This window comes from Thunnus albacares, chromosome 15 (genome assembly GCF_914725855.1).
Source record: "Thunnus albacares chromosome 15, fThuAlb1.1, whole genome shotgun sequence".
NCBI classification, from domain to species: Eukaryota; Metazoa; Chordata; class Actinopteri; order Scombriformes; family Scombridae; genus Thunnus; species Thunnus albacares.
In genome coordinates this window covers 16,932,753-16,960,523 of record NC_058120.1, presented here as the reverse complement: position 1 = coordinate 16,960,523, position 27,771 = coordinate 16,932,753, and the positions used below count along the sequence as shown (strand labels likewise).

Sequence of the window (27,771 nt, the reverse complement as noted above, 5' to 3'; positions counted from 1 at the left end):
GAAGGCGCAGACAGACAACATTCAAATGGTGTTTAGAGCACAGACAGGTATAATATTAACAGAGTCAGCCACTCAAGAAAACAAAACTAGTATTAAAGAATCCTTTTATGTTCCACCTCACTCTTGCTGCCTGTAATTAACACAATAAAAGAGCTCGAGACAAAAAGGTAAAGGAGGAAATGGGTAAACTGAGGGAGGGGGGTGACGAGCAGGAGCAAAAAGTAAACAGGAGCGAAAGATGGAGATGAAACACTGGAGGCAAAGCAAAATGCAAGCAGAAGGAAATTTGCACAAGAACAGTAAAGCATGCCAGAAAACGCAGCAAGGATAGAGAAACTAAAAGAAACAAAACAAAAATGTCTGGATGGAAAGGAAGCACTGAGAGGCAGCACGAACACAGAGAGATAAAGAAAGATTGACAGGCCAAAAGGGAGACCACAGAAAATGTACATAACATCAGGCTGATATTGTCATTCTGTGCAGCAGCCCAGCTCCAATGTGCTGATTATGAGAGCATCATTTGAGACTGACAACCTTGTTCCTATAGTACAGCATGCCAAACACATTCCCAACCCCCATCTTTCTCTCTCTGCTTTCTCCCCCTGAGCTCACACAATAGCCGTCTGATGAAGACTGAATGATTGGAGGAGGAATGAAGTGAAACGTGAAAGAATAACAGAAAAAAAAAAACACTTGGAGAGGCTGGTGATGGGGAGAGCGCAAAAAAAAAAACAGAGAGAGAAAAAGAGTGTAGAGGAGGTGTGGAGAACACGGGCTCAATGCAGCTGCAATTAAGGGAGTGATTTTGTGCCAGGGAATATGCTAATTCCTCCTTTGTGTGAGCAGTTGATTGACCATTTGGGTGCGCACCAGGCGGCGAGAGAAGGGGAAGCGGTGGGCTTGGACGCTTCAGTCTGGCACGGCGTCCATCACAGGCCTCATTTAGCTACACCATCACAGTTAGCAGCAGTGCTTATTGTGGAAAAAGATACACTTGTGTCAGCTGTCTCTCCTTGCATCGGCATGTACATCTAAGGGATGTAGGGAAAGAGATGCTAGCTCAATTAGCAAGCTCCAGAGACGGAGACCGGAACAAAGATACTCATTAATAGTCACGTATGACCTTTATATATGAGCTGAGCCTCAATCCACTGAAGACTGGTTATAATTTTGGACCTGAGGGATTCTGGGAATATTGGAGGAATTCAGCCTACAGGGGAGGAAACTGAAGCTACTGTATCATTTTCACTGCAGTTAGATTTTGGAAGACTAAATCAAGATATATGGTATGTCTCATTTTACTGATACAAATGAAACCAAAAAGCTTTTGTGTTTTTTTAACACCATTTTAAGAACAAATTACACAGGTGGTTATGGCCTGGCTAATTGAAACAATCATTTCTATAAATAGTTATTGCTCTCTACCTCTACAAATGAATCACATGTAATCATCACTGCGTCAACCTAAAGCAAGCATGAGTACGCTCAAGCCTATATGCTCTGATTCATTGATCCATCATGTTGCTGAGACACAAACACATAATGCTCCTGTGTTGTCAATCAGCATATTGTCTCCACAGTATCACATATGTAGTAGTATGTGTACATCACACGGCAGCATCAGCTTAGTGTGGCTTATGATTAGCTCCCCCTGTGCATGTTGTTGAATAGTGAAATAATTGCTATCACTGATGCTGGTAAGGCAGTCCTGCATGCTTGCTTGGTCCCGACTTATCTTGGTCTTTGTCTTTATTTCAGCACGTGTTGTGACCATTCATCTCCTTAAAATGTTTTCTCAGACATAATGCTTTTCTTTTTAGTTTAAATCTAAAATCTAACTGTTAGTCAAAAAATCTAATTGCATTTAGAAAAAGAAATCTACTCTAATCTATAATTAATTACTAATGCAGGGACTACAAGAAACAGTACAATACAGAATCTAACCTAATTCAAGATATTTGGCTCAAACCTACAGTGGCTGACAAGGGCAAACGCCGTACAACTTAAGAAAACATCCTCATCAATTTGCCAACACATGCACAGCATTTAGGAAACACGCTGTAAATACCAGAACACAACACATTACAGAAATGACAACAGCACTTTTCAGAGGACACTTAAGAGTGATGAACACATCAATAACTCATAAGCGAAATGTTGTTAAATGCTGCACGTGTTGTCAAATTGATGAAGATGTTTTCTTAATTATCTTGTGTTTTGTCTGTTTGCATATGTTTTAAGTTAAGTCACAGCTCGTTTGCCCTTGTTGGCAACCGTACAAACCTGATCAGGTCTGGCAGAATTATCAAATGTGCTTCGTTCAAATGAATACAGACATTGAGCTTTACCCTCCATCCATTGTTATTATTCTCTTTGAATCAATTTCCCTTTTGGAAGGAACAAAACAACCAGTGCAAAGGAGCTAAATACATTTACTCAAATAATGTTTATTCAAGTGCAATTTTCACGTACTGTACTTGACTGTTTCCATTTCATACTACTTCAAAGGCCTATGATAATTCAATAATGGTAAATGGTAAATGGACTGCACTTATATAGCACCTTTTTAGCCTTCTGACCACTAAAAGAACTTTTTACAACATTCAACATTCACCCATTTACACACACATTCATACGCTTATGGCAGAGGCTGCCATGTAAGGTGCCAACCTGCTCATCAGGATCTAATCTACTGCACATTCACACACACACACACACACACACACACACACACACACACACACACACACTCACCCACTGTTGGTGCTACCATTGGGAGCAATTTGGGGTTCAGTGTCTTGCCCAAGGACACTTCGACATGCGGACTGGAGGAGCTGGGATCAAACCACCAATTTTCTGATAAGTGGACAACCCGCTCTACCTCCTGAGCCACAGCCACCCTATATAACATACAATAAAATATAAAAAGTTCAATAATACTTTTATTACTTTTGGTGAATGCTGATACTATACAGTAGGGTCCAAAAGTCTAAGACCACTTTCCCATTTGATTGAATTTCAACACTATTGTATACTTTTACTTACTACTTTTAGACAAAAAAAATTCAAATGCCAGATTCTCACTGTACAAATACCAAAGTATTTGTACACAGTGGTATTGCTACTTGAATGTAAGTCAGTAAAGGATCCAAGCACTTCCTCCACCGCTGAAAGTTAAATAATGCTGTGGTACTTGATGCCTTAAGTTTTGATTTTGGTCTGATGAATTCGACTGACCTGCATAAGAATATGGACCATGTCAGATGATCCCTGGGCCTCAACAGTGTCTGTAGGTAAACAATCCAAATATACCTGAAAGAAAGTTATAGTTGGTCATAGGTGATTCCTGAGACTTCACTGAAATCGGTCAATACTTTTGTATAAAATTACAACACTGTGAAATTCTCTTTCTCCTTCTTCCTTTGTCTTGGAGAGATGATGTCAGGGAGTGTTGGGTGGAGCGACTGACTCCATTACCATCTGGTCCCCAGAAGAAGGAGGCACAGCAGTGCTCTCACGATGCACACCCACTCACCAGCCCACAACACACACACACACACACACACACACACACACACACACACACACACACACACAGAAATTTACTCCAAGGCAAAAGCCAAGATCCTGCTGTAGCACCTACATGAACACACACACGCCAACACACATGCTGGCATCAACAGGAGCATTCACAATCACACATACAGGGACATGCAGCCTTTACCACCCACACTTTCTACAAGGTGCAGTCCATCTGCTCACTCTGCCACTCTCCATGGATTTAGATAGCAGAGACCAATATGTGATACAGCTTCCCAGCTACAGTCCCAATATGTATAGGTGTCTGTGGTACAGGTATAAACTACTATAACTTGGCTGATACACCAGCATTGCCAGTATTATCGGCCATCATACATGTTGGCCTACATACACAACCAAATTTAAGAAATGCCCATAAAATGTATTTGTCTATGTTAAAAAATCAGTCAAATATTGATATCAGTATCAGCCTCAAAAATTTCAGCTGACCTCTTCAAACTCCAGAAACATACAAAAGAACATGAATGCTGGAGAAGGTAAATAAAGATATTCACTGGAAACAGGCAGGCACTGCTTAAGGTCATAAAATGCCCCGAGGCATGCTGGAGAACATACAAAGATCCATGAATAAAACACTATTCCACTCTGAACAGGTCCTGGGGCATAGACGTTAACATCTACACTTGTGAAAACATCACTTAGAAATAATATATCAATAAAGAAATGTTGAATGAAGGGTTTTTTCACATGCACGTACATACAAGGGTGTGTGCATGCGGGCAGAAATGCGCGTGTAGGATAAACAAATCCCCACAGCAATTTAATTGTAACACTCAAACCAAAGTGAAGCTGTATGCCAATTGAGAGCAGACTACAGAGGAAATCAGCCTATGGTGCAGAGCCCTGAGCGCTCAGGTTGCTTGCTGCGGCTTAAAACATCACTGATGGCTGTTTCACCCTCTGACTCACTAAATTAACTCCAAATCCATTTACCAGCGTTGCAGCTTAAGCCCTCCAGTTTGGTCTTGGTCTTCAGCGGTTTCTTCTAATTGAGTTTCTAGTAATTACCACAAGGCTAATGCATTGTAAGTGCCTTCTAAATCAGGGGTAAAGATTTTGTTTCAGACTACAAGTGCACACAGTGATCGTCTGCATCGGGATGTTAAGAGAGACTTTGGGATATATGTGGAAAAACAACATAGATCCACTGCGGACCTTTGTGACAAGCAGCTCACATCCCAAAGAGAGGATGATTGTCTGTCACATGGCCTTGAACCCCCTCCCCCACCCCCACCCTACCCCCATCCACTTCCCCTTAATCCGTGACTTTGATTCAGAGTGCCAAGCAGAGGTAACCTGGCTGACATGCTGCACAGGGCCCTTTGATCTATGCTGGCAAATTTGACAACAATGAGTAGGCTGACACTGGTTGGATAAATACACTTGAAGCTGAACAAATTAGCTAGTAACCTTGTGCTACCCATTCCTTGATACAGCTAAAAATACAGAAATAAACTGAAGACTTTTCTAAAAATCATGATGGGATTGTGTTTACAGTTCCTCAGGCCTTTCATTATATCAGTGCTTTTTTTTTTTTTTTTTTACTTTGTTGTGTTGGTCAGGAGAGAACGAGTGAGAGCTTGCAAGAGAGACAAGTAAACATGCTGCTCCCTTACCCTCATGAAGTTGCCTGAGACCTTCCCTCTCTCTGAAGACTCCTTTAATTAGGCTTTAATTGCCTTATTAGCTCTGGCTATCGATGGAGGAGGGAAGGCAGAGAGAGAAAAAGGTCAAGCAAGGAAGAGAGCTGGAGAAGAGGAAAGATAACAGGGCAAATAAACAAGGCTGGGCAAAAGGGGCCGGCAAAGGCCTAGAGTACACAGAGTATCATCCACCCACACATACACACATGCAAACACATAGACATGCATGCACGAAAACTCACGCACACACACACATATATGTGCATGGAGCAGGTTACTTCAAGTGAAAGTAAGGCCATCTCCTGTGGGAAATAGTTGTCAGGCGATATAAAACACAGAGATAAGACGAAGCGCAGATACATGACTAGTCCTTCAAGAACAGGCTCTGTGGTGCACCCAGGCAATTGACCTCTCACCCTGACCTCGGTACGGCAGGGGAGATGGACGAGTTAGAGGAGAGAGCTGAGAGGGAAAGGAGGGGCAACAAGAAATGATGAATGGGAGGGAGGTGGAGGAGATGTGAGATGAGCAGGTGGAGGGGGAGTTGCAAAAGCAGGACAAATAAGAAGAGGGTAAAGAAGGAGAAAACCACAGGAAATATTCTTCAGGGGGAACTCTGAGTCCCTCAAGTATCCCAGTGAGGGGGCTGGAGCAACTCAAATGAAATTAGCATTATAATATAGATGAATAATGGTACTAGTTAAATGTCTGGCTTGTTTACAAATGATTCATGATGTAAACATCTAAAAGCTACATCATATAGAGGCATATTTTACCTATTTAGGATTTGCAATTTGTGTTCTTTGTCTGCTGTTCTGCAACTTACATACATGCAGCTCATACCTGCCTTTTAAAGTTGATAGACTGGACCTGGGTTGCTAGCTAATTTCATTTTCAATTTGTATTTCATTGACAGTGATCTTGCGAACATCATAGCTGGCATTTATTATTTTCATTAGCCTGTGGCTAGTAATATCTGTTTCAACTTTCGTTCTGCTCAGGCAGAGAACAAAAAAAAAAAAAACTTCAAAGATGTGAAACTTAGTGGAGACGAAGCCCAGCACACAACACATCATAGAAATGAAACTAACATCTGTTATACAGGCCCAGCAAGAATAACGGCTGACATTTTTTTTTTATCACTGCTGTAGGCTTTACCAATCCATCTGTTGCTATATCCAACTCTACCTAGTGAAGTGATACTATAAAGGGATGCCAGTGCGAGTGAAGCTTTCACATAGGAGCATCTGCAGAGGCAATACAGCAAGTTACCTTTCCACTATTATATCTCCTCTTCATCTGCCACCCACTGCACACACTCACTGACACACACAGTACACACTTTATGTAGCTGTAAACTGAGAAAGAGGGCTGTTTGCATTAGTGTTGATTTCTGTGCGTGTATGTATCTTCACTCTATACACTGTATGCTTGTTGCACACCTTAGCATTGTACAATCTACACCACCAAGTGTGTTTGTATCTGCATGTGTTTGTGTACGTTTGGTGCGTGGGTGAATCAATCCATCAGGGAGAACGAAGGAGTGTTTCTTCCTTTCCTGCACGTCGTTCCCCAGCCTCATTAGAACCCATTCAGTCAATCAAGCATGAATCCCTAACACAATAACATGCAAAGTGCTTTGTCTGGGTGTAATTGGCCTTGCCAGAGCTGTTTTTCTCAAACGGTTTGCTTCACTTGCCTCTCTCAGACCGCAGCCAGGAGCCCTGTCCAAGAAATGCAGCTGGCTGAAGCAGGATGGAGAGATTAGTGGGGAGGAAAAGAAAAAGGGATAAAGATCAGGAAGGAAATATTAAAAAGAGAAAGATAGAAGTAAAGATTATTGGTCTCCTCTGTGGGTTCATTTTAGAATTATAAAGTATTTATAAAGTCATTTAAGCTATTTTTCATAAGGCTCAGCTCTTGTTCACATGTGCTGTCTCTCTATTTCTGTGTGCATTAGGCCACTGTGGGTGTGCATGTATCAATACTGTGTGAGGTCATCCAGAACTCCTGTCTGTCACAATCACACATGTTCCCCATTACCATGACAAACCAGTCGACATCCCTTTTCCCCTTACAAACACACACACACGCCAGGAACTACACACATGCACACACACTGATGGTAAGTGGATAACACATCGGTGCAGAAACGTGGTCCCGTCTGTATCCCCATAGGAGAGACTGTTTGCTCGCTATGATGGGTGACACGGCTGACTGACACTATCCTCCAACAACCCAACAGCCAATGTACTGAAATTGTGTGGTGACGTTGATTAAGCAGACATTTAGTGTGTGCCGTGTGCGTTGTTACAGTGCAATGGGTTCATTGGTGTATAGAGATGCAGTGTCAGTGTGTTTGCATGGATGTGTGGATGTTTGTTTGTACTGCGTGTGTGTTACTTATCCAAAAGTGGATGCATTACAAGGACACATGACCATAAGAATCAAAGGAATACATTTGACTTTGAACCAGCACTTTGGATGACTCAAGCCATAGCACTGCACCCCAAACTGCTCAGATAATCATCAGCAGTCAAGTGCTGCCATCTAGTGACACAATAAAGCGTTTTTTTTTTTTTTTTTAACACAAAATACAGCCAAAAATGATGCTCAACTGCTAAATATGTCGAGTCACAGTCACTGGAAAACAGAATTTAAGGAGCGGATTAAAAACTTTGATTAGTAAGGCAGTTTCAAATGTTTTCTTTTCTTAACAAAACCCATATTCACAAATGTATCATCTTGCCATGCTTCCTGTCTTTTTCTCACTCTTCCCTGGATCCCTCAGCCTCCTTCAGATCAATAGCTCTGTTTGTTCCAGCAACACCTCCCAGTGTTTTCACTTGTCCCTCTCTGCAGGATGTGAATTTGACGTCCTGTCCTGAGCTGTGGTTATGCTGTGAATCAAAAAAGCCAAATTAAATTGCCTAATTGGTTTCCTTGGGAAGGGTAAAACAGATTTAAATTGATTACCGGTAATGGCCTTTTGTGGAACCACATTGGCTTCTGCTGTTTGAGGAGGATTTAGCAAAACCAATTAATTTGTCTCACCTCTTACGCACCCTCCTTCTGTCTCCCTTTGTCTCCGTCTGGGAGCTTTTTCATCGTTTGCTTTCCCACTTTCTAATGTCCTCCTTCATACTCCCGAAAAAATAAAAGGGATGATGATGATAACGTCACGGGATAACAATCATTCAGGTCTAATTGGCTGAATACTGTCATACTGCAGCGACGAAAAAATGGCAGAGATGTTTTTTTTTTTTTACAGGTCTGCTCTTACGAGACTCGCCTGACAAAAGATAATTTAAATCTCTCTTTCAATTACTTAGACTGTGCCTATTTGCTTCCACACGACAGTTCTCTCCGCTGCTGCTTCAGCTGAGGGAGGAAAAAGTGAGATGTCAAGGTCACATTTTGTCACACAAGATGATTAAATCCCTAAAATGCCCCCCACCTCACCCCTTTCTGTATCTCTGCCTCAGTGTTTCTCCACCTCCCTTCAAATATTATCACAACCAGACCTAATGTGACATTTAGAATGGGCAAATTACAAGCACTTAATGTGATTTAATTAATTACATCAGGGCAACTATTGAGTATGATTAAAACAGATGTCACCCACCGCATGGGAGAAAAAGGAACAATAATCTTTTCACCAATGACTTTTATTAGCAAAGTTTAAGTTTTTTCCTTTTATTTCTCAGCAAATTATAAAACATCTAAAGCCAGATAAAGAATACAACATTATCTGTTACTATGCTCTCTGACTAAGCAAACTTAGATTGGTGTACTGAATTTATTTCATCTTCATTGCGTGCAGTAAAATTAAATACAGTTAAGCTGAATAGCCCATGAGAAATGAACAAAATCATTTCAAGCATTGTGAATTTATTCGTAGCAGACTTTATGGATTACAGATGAGTGAAGCAACCTTCCACCGCCCAAGGTTCAATAAAGATGTAAGAATAATGAGTTAAGTACTGCTGTTTAGTTGGATTACATGCAAAACCTGTAAGCATTACAAATTACTGTGGAAAGAAAGAAGAATTTCATTATAGGATTATTTTAGACACATTTGGTGTGGGTATTGCAAATTTGTACTAATCACAGCTGGTACACATGGAAACAATGTTAGTGCAATAACTTAACCTTGATGAGTGAAGTTAATCAGTATCATTTAAAAAAGGTTCTATTATTCTATTAAAGTGCACCACAGCTACCAACTTCTAAGGAACAACAGAAGGATTTTTTTCCCATTACTCTCATGAAATTAAAGTAAATTAAGTGTCACTGTTCTCCTCCTCTCTGAGAAAAGTCCTGGACCTGTACATCCAATAAACATGAACAACAACCAATCAATGGTAGGTAAAGGTAAATCTGTGCAAAAAAGTTAAACTTGTTGAAATAGCATTTCCATGGAAATACTAGAAAGAAGGAAGAAGGACTTTTGAGTTTCTTCCTTCTTGTTCAGACCAGGGGGTAGAGGACCTCATTAGCAATGCCGCACTGGTTGTCTTTGTTCCTGGACATCTTGATGTATCCCTTTTCTCCCCAATGTAGACCCCAACTACAGAGACACACAAATTATCAACAATATTTAGCTGCTATATGCAAAACAGGATCATGATCATAATGCTACCTAGTATGTAGAGACATAATGATGTGTACGCTTATAGAAGTAAATTAATGGTAGCAGTTCACATTGATGTTTGATTTAAGAAGTTGACAGCATCCTGACTGAGTTTCACTTCATTTTGGCAGCTATAAATAAAATGCTGCTAAAGCTTTCATGGTTTCCAATGTGACACCTCTTGCTGACGGTTAGCAAGAGAGCAACCCACAATTTAAAATATGAGCAACCTTACCTGTTCTTGACCAGCCAGTAGTCCAATCCGTTTTCAGTGCCATAACCTACAGCCAGCATAGCGTGGTTCAACACTGAGCTTTGGCAGTGTGGCTCATCATACACTCCTAGAAACACACACATAGATTAGACAGTAGGTTAGGTTTAAAAAACAAACAAACACTCTTACCCATTTATTTTTGCATTTGATGAGAATATTTTCAATAAAAGGCAAAATAAAACTGTTCACCTGATTCATAGAGCTGGAAGGATTTATGACAAGCATCCATTCTTATTGACACAGGTCCAATGGTGGCCACAGCCTTTTTAAGGGCATCCTCACCCTGCATTTTAACGTAGCCTGTGCAGTTGGCACCAATATTGGCAGGGTTGTAACGGCACTCTCCATCCTATTTGAGAGAGAATATTTACCAAAGACACATAATGGAAATGGTGATTAAATGTCCACAGAGAACATTTTCTGCCTATTACATTCTCAAAAGATTGAACTTTAGAGATTTCTGTCCATGAAATGGTTATTGTATGCTTTGTATTGAAGGACTGCTTCAGGGTTTATGTCTTTGAGTATCCACTAGATGACAGTGTTGTACATCTCTCACATGGAGGACCATAATTTTCACACCCCTTGAACACCTTCTGAAGGATTTAATTTGCACAATAAGAAAGACCACTCCTTTCTTTCAGTGTACCTTCACATTGTCTCTAAACACTGCTTTTTTTTTATTTATTTTTTTTATCATGATAATGGAAAATGGCTGTTTTAAAGACTATGTCTTACATCCAGATAAAATCAACAAAATCATTTCTGTTTACCTCGGCCTCATAAGGGTAGGAGTCCTCTGTGTCTAGTCCTCCGTTGTGTATGATGTAGTCTAAGGCATGTACAGCCCGGCCTCCACCACAGCCTTTGTTGCCATAGTCCCTGGAGCAGTCAACCAACTGCTGCTCGCTGAGAGACACCAGCTTCCCTGTCTTATTGAAGTTCTGACCCTCCAGTGAGCCGGTCTGGAAGAGGGATAAGTGAATTTGCAAACAGAAAACATTTGTGTAAAGTTTCTTGCATTACTACAGGAGAGGATAATGAGTAAAGTTGTCCATACTGCACTGAAGGCCCAGCAGGAGCCGCACCCCCTTTTCTGATCCTTGACCTTGGTGACATATCCCTTGTCCCTCCAGTCAACAGAGTCGGGCAGATCAGCTCCCTCAGGCAGCCTGAGGAAGGCAGAGCTGCTGCGAGGCACAGAGGTGTTGAAGAAGCCCAGACAATCCTTGAAAATCAGTTTGTACTCTTCATTTTCCTGGTGAGGAGGAACACTTGTTAGGGTCTTCATCCAAAATTTCACTCACTTTATCCTAACAAATACTTTTGCTTTTCTTCTGTTTTAAGCTGATACACATATAGGACATGAATTTGATAAACAGTGTCAGGCACATTTCTGTTTTTTTCTTCATACCACGTCAGCAAGGTAGGTCATGCCAAGGCGGTAGGTCTTGTTGCCCTGATCAGCCATGATGTTGTGCTCCAGCACTAGTCTGCGGTTGATGAGCCAGATCTGCCTGCGGTGAGCCTCCTCTGATGGAGAGTTGTAGGACTTTCCTGCCAATCAGCACAATACAATTTATAAAAAGAAAAAGGAAAATTATCAATTATAAATAATGAATCGCTGAAATAAATTTCCCCTTATTAGCTGGCTATCAGCTGTCTAACATTTAGTCAGATAAAAATCCCTTTACTTTATACATTTAGATGTGTGATTACCATATATGTAATTAAGCACACATTACTCTTCAAATTGAGGCCTTACAGACAGCATCTTCACAGAAAACCAACCAACACCTGCTGTATTTGACAACAGACCTCAATAAAAGAAATTAGTCTGATAAGAGTCTTTTGTGTCTCACCAAACTTGAGTTTCCAGTCGTGGAACTCCAGGTCCTCCAGAGAGATGCTGGCACAGCTGGCAACAGTCAGAACAGCAGCAGCAACCAGCAGCAGCTTCATCCTGACTGAAACACAAGAACAAAGAGCGCAGAAATCCTGTGTGACTTGTAGGTAACACACAGGTTAAGGTATACTGAAGTCTTTCAGTTTGGCTTACTTTCACATACATTTTCTGTGATGACATTGGATGTCACATGCACTCTACCACTTGTATCATCTATTTCTCCCAGTTATTTTGAATCTGAATCTGAAACTCTCTCGCATCTTTATGACTCTCTGTTCCTCTTTGCAATAATACACCTGCAATACAGGAAGTGTGTGTGTCTGTCTATGTTGTTGCGGCTTACCTGCATCTATGTCGGTGTGTGTGGTGAAGGTTGAGGTTAAACCACCTGTAGGTATTGCAGGGCTGTGTCAGATAGTTGCTGGAATAGGAAATGGGTAAGTTATGCATTATGAATAGTTCATATGATGTTATTCTTTTGGGAAACATATTGCTCTGTCTATGTAATGCGGACATGATCAGTTACTCAACAGTTTGTTGCTGAATACAAAACACAGAATAGTTGACCAACAGCTCTATGCATGCTTTTCTGCTTATTTTTTGTCCATCAAGCTCAAGTTTCACCCTGAAATTGAATGATAATGTTTTTAACTCAATAGGTGTGTACTGGTGTGTGTTGACAATTTGTGAACACATAAAGCATGCCCCTCCAAGAATCATCACCTTATCACCTCGTCTGATAGGGTCCCCCAAGGCAAATTGGTCCCAGGTGAGGGTCCAGACCAAGAACGATTCATAGACCTCAATGAAGTGACATTTCAGGTGTGTGGGAACCTCTCCCGGAAGAGGGAGACCAAGGCACCCTTCTGGAGCCAGGCCTGGGAGGGGAGCTCACTGCCCTGTCAGCCCACCACCTGCAGGGATAAAACTGGGGTCGGTGCATTGCCAAACGGGCAGTGGGAAGGGGCAGGGGCAGGGACCTGGATGTGCTCCCGGGCATTGCAAACTAGTTCTCAGGATGTGGAACATCACCTCCCTGGTGGGGAAGGAGCCAGAGCTAGTGTGGGAGGAACTAGAAGGTCACCTCCTTGCAACTGGTGTTGCTGGGAGAAACACTCTGACTGTTGTTTGTGTTTATGCGCTGAACAGTGGTTTGGAGTATCTGGCCTTCTTGGAGTCTCTGGGTGAGGCCCTGGAGGGGGCACGGCCCAGCGATGCCATAGTTGTGCTGGGGGACTTCAAAGCTCATGTGGGAAATGGACTTATGTGCTAGCCATGGATTGGCCATAACAAACACCATGTTTGAGCACAAGGTTGTTCATAAGTGTACCTGGTACTAGAACACCTTAGGCTAAACATTGATGATCGACTTTGTAGTTATGTTATCAGATCTGCTGCTGCATGTCTTGGATGGTTAGTGTGTATATTTTTGTGGAGGCTGACACGTTGTGTGATTCTACAGAGGCAAAATTGAAACTGACTACACAGGGGGAAAAAAGTTTTTTTTGTATTTCGACACTTCCACATCGTGTGCCACAAGTTTTGTTTTGCATGTCATTGTTTTTATGTCTCTTTCAGCTTGCACATAACTGTTTGAAATGTGCATGTCATCATGTGCAATGACACATTAACTATCTGAAATGTTTGTTGATTTGATTTTAAATTATTCCTAAAGAAAATGTTATTCATGGGGAAACTTTATACATAATAATAATGATAATAATTGCCAGTGGTTGTTTTTTTTGGCTACCATTGCATTATTATGAACACAGCAGAAGAGGGCAGCATTTCCATGGACTTCACCTATAAAGTACTTCTGTTCATTGGTACATAAAGCTTCAAAACTTATTTAATTTTATGCATCTCATACAATAAATCAATAAAAAACAATATTATATGGTGGCTATTATTAATGTCATGTTGGGTTTATTGACATCTAATTAATATAATGTGACAATAGCCGTGGGTGCATACAACTTTGGTGTACATCCTGGAGGATCCAGTGTGAAAAGGAAACCCTCAGGCCCAGTGACAATATTACTGTGAAAAGGCAGAAAGATGCTTGGCATGGGGAACTGAGAGGAATTCTATCCCTCGTAAACTCTTCTAATTTCATTACTCTACATGTTTTCTCAGCTTAGAGCCAATCACATAGTTGGCTGCTCTCTAGTGGGGGTCACACATAACAGTCGCTAAACTGTGACAGTGGCCCAGACTGGCATACCTTAGCAATAATCTGATTATCGGATCAATAACATAGTAACATTTGATGCATAGCTGGGATGGCTGGCTTCTTCTTTGGTTACACATTGCTGGCATTCACCACTCATTCCCAAAAATTTGAAATGACACAAGAAACATCCCATAATCATTTCGAAAAACCAAATTCAAAATATCTAAGAATGAAACTGAGAAATAAAGAACTAAAATGGAACATCATCAAACTGAAAGAACACGATTTTTAAGTCTGTTCAAATGTTGAACTGAAAAAAATCTGATATATTTTTTGAGAAATGTTCCTCTTTCTCCATAAAAGATTCCTTCATAATGACAATACATAGTATAGATTCATATGATCAGTGAAGGAAAATTTAAAGATTTGGATCACATTTAATTCAACTATAGTAAATGGAATTTTCATATTTCTGAAAATGACTCTTAATTAGTTTTTTTTTCTTTAGACGCCTTGTTAGGATCAAGAACATAAACAGACAAATAGTTTTGAATGTGAATTTGTATCTTGTAATCTATCATATGACTTTCACCAATGACCAGTCATATGACCCACTATCTTTGAGGCTGAATGTGGGTCAGCTTACAGTTTGTCTTGATGCTAATGGTGACTCAGTGCATAGACACCACATGCACTGAGTATGGATAATGTCATGTACTAATAATTAATAATGCTCACATCCTTATATTGATGTCTCTCCAGGTACAGTACAGTACATGGGTGAATCAATGCAAGCTTCTCCAAAACTACTATTTGTCAAAGTCAAATTGTAATTCTTACACCTTAACAGTTCTCTAAATTTTACTCCCAAGTTGCCATGAGGCTACACATTTCCAAGGTCTCACTTACAGTACTCATTTGATCTAATGGTTAGGTAACCGAGGCAAACACAAGCTATTTGCTGTTGTTTTGAGAGGAATACACACTGCCTGTTGATAAACCCATACTGCCATCATTATCTCATAACTGCACCCCCTATAGTAAGTGATAATACTGGTCAGATGTTTGTGGATTTGGTTTTAAACTATTCCTCTCACAGACATATGTTGATTTTTATCACAACTTATAGTCATAGTGGATTAAAATACTTTTGAGAAACCCTGCTTCAATTTCTATTTAAACTCATAAAAGTGTTATTTATTGGGAAACTTTTTACATAATAATAATGATGATTACAAAACAAAGTTGTTGTTTTTTCTTCCTACCATTGCATTGTAATGAATGCAGCAGGAGAGGGCAGTATTTCCATAGGCTTGGCCTATAAAGTACTTCTGTTCATTGGTAAATAAAGCCTCCACACTTATTTAATTTTATGCCTCTCATACAATAAATCTGCACTACTTGTTTTGATGCCTCTTATACAAATTTATTTTAACAAGTCAAATCTATCTTGTTTTGTTTTGGGGGGGTGGGTTTCTTCATAAAAGACAACAATAAATGGTAGTAAACATGGCTATTATTAATTTTATGTTGAGTATAAGTGAGTTAAGTAGGGGCCTACCAGCCTACTAGTAGGTTTAAGAGGCTGTTATCACCCATTTATTTCAGTGAGCCAATGTTGATGAAGCCCAGTAGGCGCAGAAGGCCTGTTCATCAGGCATGTGCTTTCACGTTACTTTCTTGCTGTGTAAACAAAACAAAAAAATACCTGCCATCCCTTTTATTCTCAGTGGAAAATGCAATATTTTAAGATAGTTTCAGCATTGAAATGCGGAACTCCCACCTGAGCAAAGGTTGCTTTTCATGGCTTATGCTGCCTCTAGAAAGTTTTTTGGTGCAGCAATTCTTATTGGACTGAATGGGCGCCAGCTCTAATAGATCCATGGGCCAAGCCAGTCTGGTACCTTTTTTTCTGTGTGTTTTTTTTTTAATTTATTGAATATTTCAAATGCTACAGTGTACTGTACATAGAAATATCTTTCATATTGTTACACTGAGAAATTATAACTTTTTCTTTCATGTATATTCAATATTAAACATATTAAGAAAAGAAAAGGAAAGAGAATAAAACAAAAATCAATACAAACAACATCAAACTATATGAGGGAGATGTAAACTTAAATATGTATTATGTAAATTATTTATTTTTATTACAGAGTAACTTCCCAATTATTTCAGAGGTTTCAATAGCATTTTTGTTCACTGTTATCTTGGAAACAGAGTCAAAGACATGTTGTAGTTCAATACAGAAAAGATGGATATTAGGTGTGATCTGAAGCACTCTAGCCTTATGGATGTGATATTTGCTGAAAACAAATAAGTTTGAGAGCTTTGTTAATAGATTGTGAGTCTGTATTGCAGTTCAGAAACAAGACCATGTCTTCTAACATTGGTGTCAATTTGTTGAAGCTTTGATAAGTCAACAGAGCAACTTCAACCCAGATCTCTTGAGAGTAAGTATGTTCATAGAATAAGTGAGAAATAGATTCAGTTTCAGTTTTACAAGAAGAGCATACTGGAGAAATATCTACTTTAAATGTATGCAATAATTTATTGCAAGGGTAGTACTGTATCCATGTAATACTTTCATGTGAATTTATTTTATTTTATTTGGAATGAGAAATTTATTGGGGTCTGACCAAACTTTCTCTGTTGAGATTTCTGGAAAAGTTAGTTTCCATAACAGTCAATTTGGGAAAATAACTCTGATCTGAGGTCAGTTTTTTACTTATATGACGATGATTACACACACAATCTTTCCCACCAAATAAGAGCTTGGGAATTTCTCCACTCAAAGGGCCATATAACCATGCACTTTTTATGAGGAACAGCAGCTTTGGTGATATATTAGGAATATTACACTGTTATATTGCTTTTGAGAGATATTCATACCCTTATTCTGAACAAAGTCTTCATATCTGTAGAGGTTGCCTATATCAGTGAGTACATCTAAAACAAAGACTACACCCTTATCAATCCATTCTTTTATGTATCTGGACTTGTTTCTGAACAGTACATGCTGATTGTTCCATATTATACATGAATGTGGAGAAAAATTACACTTGAAAGCAATCATTTAAGCTTCAAGTGCTGAAAACTGGCAAGTTTGAGGGGCACTTTATCACATTTGTAATTACATGACAAGAGAAATCTTAGGCCACCACACTTATCAAATAATAAATTAGGAATATAAAACCATTGACAATTATTTTTAGACAAACATTATTTAACCCAATGAATCTGATTGAATTTGATTGATTGTTTGAAAATCTAATGCATTAAAGCCCTTCAGAGTAGCTTCTAATACAGGTTTTCCTTTGAACATACTCAGTTTTGTTTACCATATGAATTTAAATGGGAGAGAATCAATGGCTGCAAGTCTTTGGATCAAGACACATATTCTTGAGATACCTTCTGCTTCTGACAGCAGTACACAGCCTTGTATGGTAAGGTCTCTTTGTAACCAACAGTTAAAGATTTTTTTTTTGCTTTTTCTATCTTGGGTGAGAAGTTGCTAGATACTTAGATGCTGACTTATCTGTTAAGATACCAAGATATCTAACTGATTTTTTTTTTTTTTTTTTTTTTTTACCTCTATACCACTTATTGACATCTTATCAGAATTATGTACTGTTAAAATTTCACTGTTACTCTCATCAATTGTGAGACCTGAAGCCTTAGAAAATTCTTCCAGTATGACCAGCACTTGATCTTCATTCTTTAAAAAGAGACAGGTGTCATCAGCTAGTTGACTAATTATTAAGCTATTGTCTCCCATTTTTATACCTTCAACATCTGTGTAATGTACAGTTTATGTTAATAAGTTCGGCAGCAATTAAAAATGAAATCGGGGATATCGGGCACCCCTGTCTTATACCCCAACATCAAAACATGGTGAAGTACCATTAACTAAAGAGACACTGCTATTGATATTTTTGTAGGGAGTGTGAACCATCTTTCTGAAATTTTCACCAAAGCTGGAATGAATTAAAGCTTCACTTATGAATGGGTGTTCCACAGTGTAGAAGGCTTTGTAAAAATCTAAAAAGAGTATAACTGCTTCTTAGTTCATTAAATCAGAATAATCTAATATATCTAGGATTAAATGAATATTATTATTTGTGAGTCTGTCCTTCATAAACCCAGATTGAGTTGGTGTAATGTTGGTGTAATTTTGTTCGGACAGGGTTTCAGTCTTTAACGTTAAGTGAAGCAAACAATTTATAATCTGAATTTAATAATGATATTGGTTGCCAATTATCTAAATATAAACTATCTTTGTTTAGCTTAGGGTTAGAGCAATGAGGATTTGTTTCATTGATTCAGCTAGTTCTCCGTTCTCAATACATTCCTTAAAGACAGCAAAAATCATATCTTTTATGTCTTCCCAAATTCAAATGGAAAACCATCAAGTTCAGGGCTTTTGTTGGAGGGGGCTTTCTTGATAACAGCATCAAGTTCATCAATAGTTAAAGGACTTTCACATAGTTCAATACTTTCTTGAGTTATTTTAGGAATAAATGAGCAGACTTTATCAAAGACGGACCTGCAAGATTGAGGGTCAAAAGAAGAAGTATATAATTTTTGATAAAAAATAGAAATAAAAGCCAAGATTGTTTTCTCATCAGTATAAAATATATATTCAGCAGTATATATTCAATATAAAGCATATTCAGCTCCTCTTGTAAAGAATACAATTTTATTTTATCTTCATCATTAGGAAGTGGTATATTTAAAATATCATTTAATTCTTTTAAATGTTAGCATGTCTAATCAATTTGTTTTTTGAATATTGTTTACCAAACTTGATGGAAAATTTCCTAAATTTCCCAAATTTAAACAATTCCCACTTTGAAATAGAGGAGCTATTCCTGTTTTTGAAGCTATTTATAATATCCTAAATGCCTAAACAATGGACTGTTGAAGGAAAGAATAATTAAGTTTCCAATATCCTGGAATTCTTTGTTCATTGGATTTTGCAATGAATAGAACAAGATCAATTTCAGCATGGTCTGTTGGAGGAGCAGGAGAGATATTGCTTTTTATTGATTTTTATTGATATAAGCATGAGGAGGGTGCCAGAGAACCAGAGATAAGCCAGAGATCAATGAGAAATTTCTGAGATAATTCAGCCTTGAACTATGTAAATGAGTCAGATGAGTTTGGATGTACAAATCTGAATGAATCTATTAATGACAGGCAACTACAAAAAATATTAATTACTAAATATAAGTTATTTGTTCTACTTTTTGGGGGAGATCTGTCTATCTAGGGTCTCATTGAAGTCACTGCCAATAAGGAGTGTGGCTGAAGGAAACTTATTTTTTAGAGTGAGTATCTTGGTGTGGAGCGGGTAGTTGTGGGTCTGAAAAATGAATGAATAAACAACATTAAACATTAAAGGTTCTATTTGTAACAATCAAACTCCTTTTCATTAGTGACACTGGTGGCCATAAAGTGAGCAGCGCCAAACTATTGCAGGTATTTTTCCTTACTTACACTTCTCATAATTAGGGCCTGAGCTCCAAAGGGGTGAAGACCCTATTGTATTTTGTGCGTTTGTTTCTTTCTTCTTCTTCTTCTTCTTTCTTTCTTTATTATTACGCCACTTCAACCCTTAATTTGACCCCCTAAACATGCTCAAAAACTCACCAAATTTGGCGCACACATCAGGTCTGGTGAAAAATTTGATGAAATGTAATTATACCCAAAAGTGCCAAAATGTGCTTTATAGCGCCACCTATGTATCTAATATGGCCGCCACGGCCCGTAGGAATGTCGTAGAGAGATCAAACCAAAACTCAATTATTCGTCTCATCAAGACCTACAAATCATATGTGACACCCCTGACCTAAATCCAACAGGAAGTCTGCAATATGCCGATCAATGTATGACTCTGCGCCAATTTTAGACCCTCAAGAAACGCTATCTCCTCCTAGGGTATTAATGGTATCGGCTTCAAACTTGAATACATGTCTTATCACATTGTGCTGAACAAAAGTTGTTAAAACTTTGTAACAGCTTGAACGGTTTAGATATAATAAGCCCCGAAAGTTGAAGTGCCACATCGCACCTTACAATGGAAACCAATGGGGAGGCAATCTCTAGGCATGGACTTTGTGCCAAACTTAAGCGTCTGACATCTAAACTATAAGTTAGACAACTTTCAAACCTGTATCAATGGATTAGCAACAAAAAATCCTATTAAAATGTGATTTTTAATGTGAGATTTGGCCAAAGTTATGGGATTTATGAAGATATTTCCAGTAGAAGACTGCTCTGAAATCCTTCTCTCTAGCTGAGAGGGAGAGGGAGGGAAGAAAATGGGGGGATGGGTGTCACAGTTAAATGGAGCTAATTTTTGAAGGATACAGCAATAAGGTCTATATACTTTCAGTACATATACAAACTTTGTATGAAGTTTGGTGTTATTAGGGCCTGAGCCCCAAAGGGGCGAACACCCTATTGTATTTCGTGTGTTTGTTTCTTTCTTCTTCTTCTTATTATTATTATTAGGGCCTGAGCCCCAAAGGGGCGAAGACCCTGTTGTATTTTGTGTGTTTGTTTCTTTCTTCTTCTTCTTCTTCTTCTTCTTTCTTTCTTTATTATTATGCCACTTCAACCCTAAATTTGACCCCCTAAACATGCTCAAAAACTCACCAAATTTGGCGCACACATCAGGTCTGGTGAAAAATTTGATAAAATGTAAAAATTAACCCCCAAAGTGCCAAACTGTGCTCGAGAGCGCCACCTATGTATCTAATATGGCCACCACGGCCCGTAGGAATGTTGTAGAGAGATCGAGCCAAAACTCAATTATTCGTCTCATCAAGACCTACAAATCATATGCGACACCCCTGACCTAAATCCAACAGGAAGTCCGCAATATGCTCATCAAAGTATGACTTTGCGCCAATTTTGGACCCTGATCAAATGCTATCTCCTCCTAGGGTGTTAATGGTATCGGCTTCAAACTTGAATACTTATCACACTGTGATGAACAAAAGTTATTAAAAACTTTGTAATAACTCAAACGGTTTAGATATTATAAGCCCTGAAAGTTGGAGTGCCACATCGCACCTTACAATGTAAACCAATGGGGAGGCAATCTCTTGGCATGGACTTTGTGCCAAACTGAGATGTCTGACATCTAAACTATAAGTCAGACCACTTTTAAACCTGTGTCAATGGATTTGTGACGAAAATTCCTACTAAAATGAGATTTTGAATGTAAGATTTGGCCAAAGTTATGGGATTTACGAAGATATTTCCACTGGAAGACTGCTCTGAAATCCTGCTCTCAATCTGACAGGGAGAAGGAGGGAAGAAAGGCGGGGGATGGGTGTGACAGTTGAATGTAGCTAGAGTTTTTGGACTCAGCATTATAACTTTAATGAACATGCCAAGTGGGTGGAGCAGCAGTGTTTTCGTCTTTTTGAGTTTATTATACGGACAGGATTAATGTGTAGGATTTAATCTTTGGTCCACAGTACGAAACGTAGGGTGACTATAATGTACCTAATATGCTGGTTGCCAACTGCTGTTATAAACCAAAAAGATGAGAGGAAAAGGTATTTTCAAACAGAGTGATACATCCTGTCAGCCGACGGATTTCCTATCTGTGCAGCCGAACACGGCAACTCCTCCACGGACTGTTTCACCATCATGGTCCCGGTGTTTCTTCTGCAGGCTTCATTTCACTTAACTGACCGACAGACCCCCTGGTTCTTCCCACTTTAACCTGAATAACAAACCGGGGCTCGGTGGTCCGAGATCCTGAAGATCTCACATCACTTATCTTTTAGCCTCACTGCACTGACTGCCAGTGAAGCTCAGGATCAACTAAAGGTTCTTTTAATCACTTATAAGGCCTTACACTGTTTAGCTCCTGCCTACATATCGGGGCAACTAAGCCCTTATACTACTGAGCGGTCACTTAGGTCTTCCAACCAAAACCTCTTGGCCATACCACGTGCCAAACTAAAAACCAAAGGCGACTGTACTTTTGCTTCCCTGGCACCCAGACTTCGGACCAATCTCCCCGCTTCCATCAGATCAGCTGAGTCTGTTGACTGTTTCAAAAAACACTTGAAAACCTAGAATAGCTTTCCTATTGCATTCAATAAATTCAAGTGTGTGCTCTGGGTGATGACTGTATGCTTGCTGTCTTTGTATGTGTGTGATGTCTGTATGTGTTCTTGAATGTGCCTTTTATCATTTTCTTGTCCTCTTTTCTTTGTGTGCCAATGTCAACGTAAAGCATTTGTAACCTGCGTTAAAAAAGGTACTATATAAATAAAGTTCTACTTACTTACTTACATAAAATCTATAAATATCAGATTTAACAACAATAAGTTACAGAAATAACTTGGATTCATGTTTTCTTTTGGTAGGGAAGAATGTCGGGGAAAAGGCAGAAATACAGGAAGGAGACTTTAGAAATGGTAGTAGCGGAAGTCAAAGCAGGGGAAAGTATAAGGAAAGTCTCCCAATAATACCATGTACCAAAGTTACACTTGCCCTGGTTAATTATATTGTATGGATGGCAGACCATGGATTTCCATTGACAAGAACCATCATTAAGTGCCTTGCTTTGGAAGTCATAAAGGACAGCAGCCGGAAGACTCTGGTGTATCTGGAGAAAGGCCAGTGACAACTGGTAGGCCCACTTTAAAGCCCGCCACCAAGAGCTGACCACCCAGACACCGGACTCCCTTGATTGGGCTAGGGTCCTTGCTGCCACACCTGAGGCAATAGAGAGGTTTTTCAGCTTGTATGGGAACATCATCAAGAGTCACAGCTGCGACAAAACTGGGTTTAGAGATAAGCCCGAGTTGAAGGAGAAGGTGATGCCAGAGAGGCAAGAGACATGTGTACCGTCAGCAGACAACCACTAGAGAGCACATTACTGTGCATTTAGCTGTCAGTGCAGCTGGTACAAATGTCCCTTTCTTAATTATCTTCATAATTTATCCCTGCTGCCTCCCCATTGTAGTGTATGCCTTGGATGGTCCAAGCAGCAGCCTGTATGTATATTCGGTGAAGGGTTATATGACCACCGATCTCTTCACAAAATGGCTGGACCATTTTACTAAACACACCCCCAAGAACACCCCTTGGTTAATGGACCAGCATGAAACACACTGTAGCTGCCATGTCGTTGACATTTGCAGTGCTAACAAATTGAGATTCTGCAACCCCCCCCACACACACGACTCACATGCTTCAGCCGCTGGGCATCAGCATATTCAACCCCCTGAAGGCTGTGTTCAGCACCCTGGCCAGTCACATGGGCCTGGTGAGAGAAGACATGGTTACTGGCAAGAAGCATTTCTCCTCAGTGCTGAAGTACGCCCATGAGAAGGCTGCCGCAGACGGAAACATAATGGCCAGCCTCAGGACAGCAGGCATCTATCCTCCATCAAGAGAGGCAGTGGACATGACACAGGTTAGGTTCTTTATTTTATTATATATAATTATTCTTATTAATTGTGTTATGTAACTTAAATCTAACTCAGTGTGAAGAACATGCAATAGGAGCAACAAAAACTTGTAAATAGTGACAGCTTCTGATGGTCTGTTGCCACCGAAAGAGTTTCAAATTGTGTACAAGGTGTAAGGGTCAATGCAGGGTGTCACATTTTTAACTGTGCTTACTTAACCAGCTCTCATCTACATGCCTTTGTAAAATAAAATTATATATGACTTTTTCCAAAGTACTGGTGTTCTTGTCATCAGCTCTGTGTTTCTTTTCAGTAAGACCTTCACACAGCATGGGAGGATACTATGGTATACATAATAATAATAATTCATTGCAAAGGCAATGTTGACTACATATGTACAAGCAGTACATTCTAAAGCCATTATTTGTTGTTGTTATTGCATTTAGATCCATTGTATGAAAGCCAGAGTACCTTATGTGGTAAATTAAAAAGAACAAGGATAATATCTGTCTGTTGTAAATACCTGAGAACATGTACAGACTTTTCACAGACATTGTTTATGTACTTCTGTTTCATAATTCTTTATATTCATGCAGTTGGCTGGCAACAGGAGGTGTGAAGATGTGTCAGAAGATGACAGAAAGGCTTTTTAACATTGTGGTCAATGATAAGAGCTGATCTTTACCTATTAAGCATATCATCAATGCCTCTATCACACATTGATATACTGACAAATTTGAAAAGAGGATACTACTGGAAAGCAACAAAAACGTGGAGAATACCCTAACAATATTTTTGTTTTGACATTTTGACCACTCTTGTAAGAAATCCAAAGGACCACAAATTTATTTTCCCTTTCCTCAAAACTGACCGAGCTGTGGATCTGCCATTTGTAGTGGAGTGCAGTACCTGTGCAGCAAACTGTTATGTTGCCTGTGTAATCAGAGCATTACACTGCAAAAAGAAATAAGTTGCAGCAAGAAGTTAGGCTGTTTCTTCCATCTAAGAAACATTGCAAAAATCAAGGCCATATTATCCTATCAAGATCTGGAAAAAATAATTCATGCTTTTGTATCCTCCTGTCTTGATTATTGCAATTCACTGATCACAACCCTGAGTCGATCTTCTGTCTCACCTCCAGTTGGTCCAAAATGCGGCTGCCAAACTGCTAATTAATACACAGCGTAGGGCACACATCACACCAGTGTTGGCCAACCTACATTGGCTACCAATAGAATGAAGAATTGATTTTAAAATTATTTTAATTGCCTATAAAACACTACACGGGCTGGCCCCACTGTATATCTCTGAATTATTGTGTCCCCTGACCACGGTGAGATCACTGAGGTCTACTGATCACTGCCTTCTGGCTGTCCCAAAATCTAGGCTTAAGACCAAGGGTGACCGTGCTTTCACGGTTTTGGCCCTCACCCTCTGGAACTGTCTTCCACTAGTAATAAAAAAAATGCAGTCAGTCAATAGTTTTAAGAAGCTCTTAAAAACTCACCTATTTCGTAAGCACTTCATCTCGTAATGTCTGATTACTCTCTGTGTTGCTTTCACTGTTTTTATTGTTGTATCTGACTTCTGTGCATTTTTCATGCTTTTATTGTTTTTATATTGATATTATGTGTTGTTAAACTTCTTATTTATTTATTTTTATTCCATTTTATTTTTCTCTCAATTTTTTGCATTGTAAAGCACCTTGTAACTGGCTTTGAAAGGTGCTTTATAAATAAAGTTTACCTACTTACCTATTTATTGTCACTTTAATATGCCTCAAAACTTTCTCTATAAAGTGCCAATTGATATCTTATGTATCAATATTTTATGACATGCCTAATATATATCTATATCTATAAAAGTAGGATTGTTTTGATATTGTCTCAATGTTGATTCGATGTTAAATCAGCGACTGAATTTAAGTTGACCTAACATTGATTTTGTGTCCATCTTGATCTATTTTTCATTGTTGAAATGCAAACCTGATGAAAAATCAATGTTAAAGGTCCAGTAAATGACATTGAGCCTCACTGGATGTCACCAAACAACTATTTGCCATGTAAGAATATAGAGGAGTAATGGTGACCTGAGCAGTGAATTAAGTCACACTCCCTCAGTATGTGTTGTTATCTGAGCTTCTCTGTTCTTTGTTTTGGTAACTGCACTGGCCACGTGTGCATGTTAGTGCATGTGAGTCCCTCTATGTCCTCCACATCCATTTCCGAGATGGTGGCCGTGTCAAACACTTTCTCAAATTACAGCTGAACAGTACACTAAAATATGTTTCTGGAGACATAGAGGGCAATGCACTAACAGAATCTTGATCCATATTTGATCAGCACTGCCTAGTCTAACAGTTTGATCTGAGTTTCGTGAATTAATGGCTTTCTTTTTTTTCAAACTTTATTGAGTAAACAACACATTTGTTTTGGTCTGAGATGTTGGTGCTATAGCATGACATCTAATGGCTGAATGTCGTGTATTGCAACTCTAAATTTCAACATTGATTCAATGATAGTTTCGTTGATGCATTAACATTGATTCACTGTTGATTCAGTGTTGGTCTGCTATCTGGTGCCCAGAAGAAGGAGGCACAGCAATGCACCTACATGAACACACACACACACACGCCAACACACATGCTGGCACCAAAAAGAGCATTCACAATCACACATACAGGGATATGCAGCCTTTACCACCCACACTTTCTACAAGGTGCAGTCCATCTGCTCACTCCGCCACTCTCCATGGATTTAGATAGCAGAGTCCAATATGTGACTTCCCAGCTACAGTCTCAATATGTATTGGTGTCTGTGATACAGATACAAACTACTAGAGCTTGAACAATTTATCTTATATGTATCATCATATATGCTGGCCTACATATACAACCAAATTTAAGAAATGCCCATAAAATGTATTTGTCTATGTTAAAAAATTAATATCAGTCCATATCTCTCAAATATTGATATCAGTATCAGCTTCAAAAATCTCTTATCAGCTGACCTCTTCAAACTACCACAAACATACACAAGCCCAGTGCACATTATCATCACCTGTATAACATCAGTTATTCAAGCAACAAGAAAAACCACAGGACTTTTTTTATCACTGCTGTAGGCTTAACCAATCCATCTGTTGCTATATCCAACTCTAGTGAAGTGATACTATAAAGGGATACCAGTGTGAGTGAAGCTTTCACATAGGGGCATCTGCAAAGGCAATACAGCAAGTTACCTTTTTGCTATTATATCTCCTCTTCATCTGCCACCCACTGCCCACATTTGCTGACACACACAGTACACATTTTATGTAGCTGTAATCTGAGAAAGAGGGCTGTTTGCATTAGTGTTGATTTCTGTGTGTGTATGTATGTTTACTGTATACACTGTATGCATGCTGCACACCTTTGCACTGTATAGTCTACACCACCAAGAGTGTTTGTACCTGTATGTTTGTGTACGTTTGGTGCGTGGGTGAATTAATCCATTAGGGAGAACGAAGGTGTGTTTCTACCTTTCCTACACATTGTTCCCCAGCCTCATTAGAACCCATTCAGTCAATCAAGCATGAATCCATAACACAATAATATACAAAGTGCTTTGTATGGGTGTAATTGGCCTTGTCTGAGCTGTTTTTTTCAAAAGGTTTGCTTGACTCGCCTCTCTCAGACTGCAGCCAGGAGTCCTTTCCAAAAAAAATGCAGCTGGCTGAAGGAAGGTGGAGAGATTAGATGAGTGGAAAAAAAGGGATAAAGATCAGGAAGGAAATATTAAAAAGAGAAAGATAGAAGTAAAGATTATTGGTCTCCTCTGTGGGTTCATTTTAGAATTATAAAGTATTTATAAAGTCATTTAAGCCATTTTTCATAAGGTTCAGTTCTTGTTCACATGTGCTGTCTCTCTTTTTCTGTGTGCATTAGGCCACTGTGTGTGTGCATGTATCAATACTGTGTGTGGTCATCCAGAACTCCTGTCTGTCACAATCACACATGTTCCCCATTACCATGACAAACCAGTCGACCAGATACCTTTTTCCCCAACAAACACACACACACACATGCTGGGAACTACACACATGCACACACACTGATGGT

The 27,771-nt window shown here is 39.3% G+C and overlaps 1 protein-coding gene across 1 annotated transcript; it reads right to left on the bottom strand.

Annotated features, from left to right (window-relative positions):
• Positions 1-9,028: 9,028 nt before the first annotated feature.
• On the bottom strand, positions 9,029-12,153 carry LOC122998435 (procathepsin L-like). Its single transcript, XM_044375339.1, has 7 exons — positions 12,013-12,153; positions 11,565-11,707; positions 11,211-11,408; positions 10,924-11,115; positions 10,340-10,499; positions 10,112-10,217; positions 9,029-9,813 (listed from the first exon to the last, which is right to left on the bottom strand). Exons 1-7 carry the CDS (start codon positions 12,110-12,112, stop codon positions 9,714-9,716), a joined length of 999 nt encoding a protein of 332 aa, XP_044231274.1. The 5' UTR covers positions 12,113-12,153; the 3' UTR covers positions 9,029-9,713.
• Positions 12,154-27,771: the final 15,618 nt, after the last annotated feature.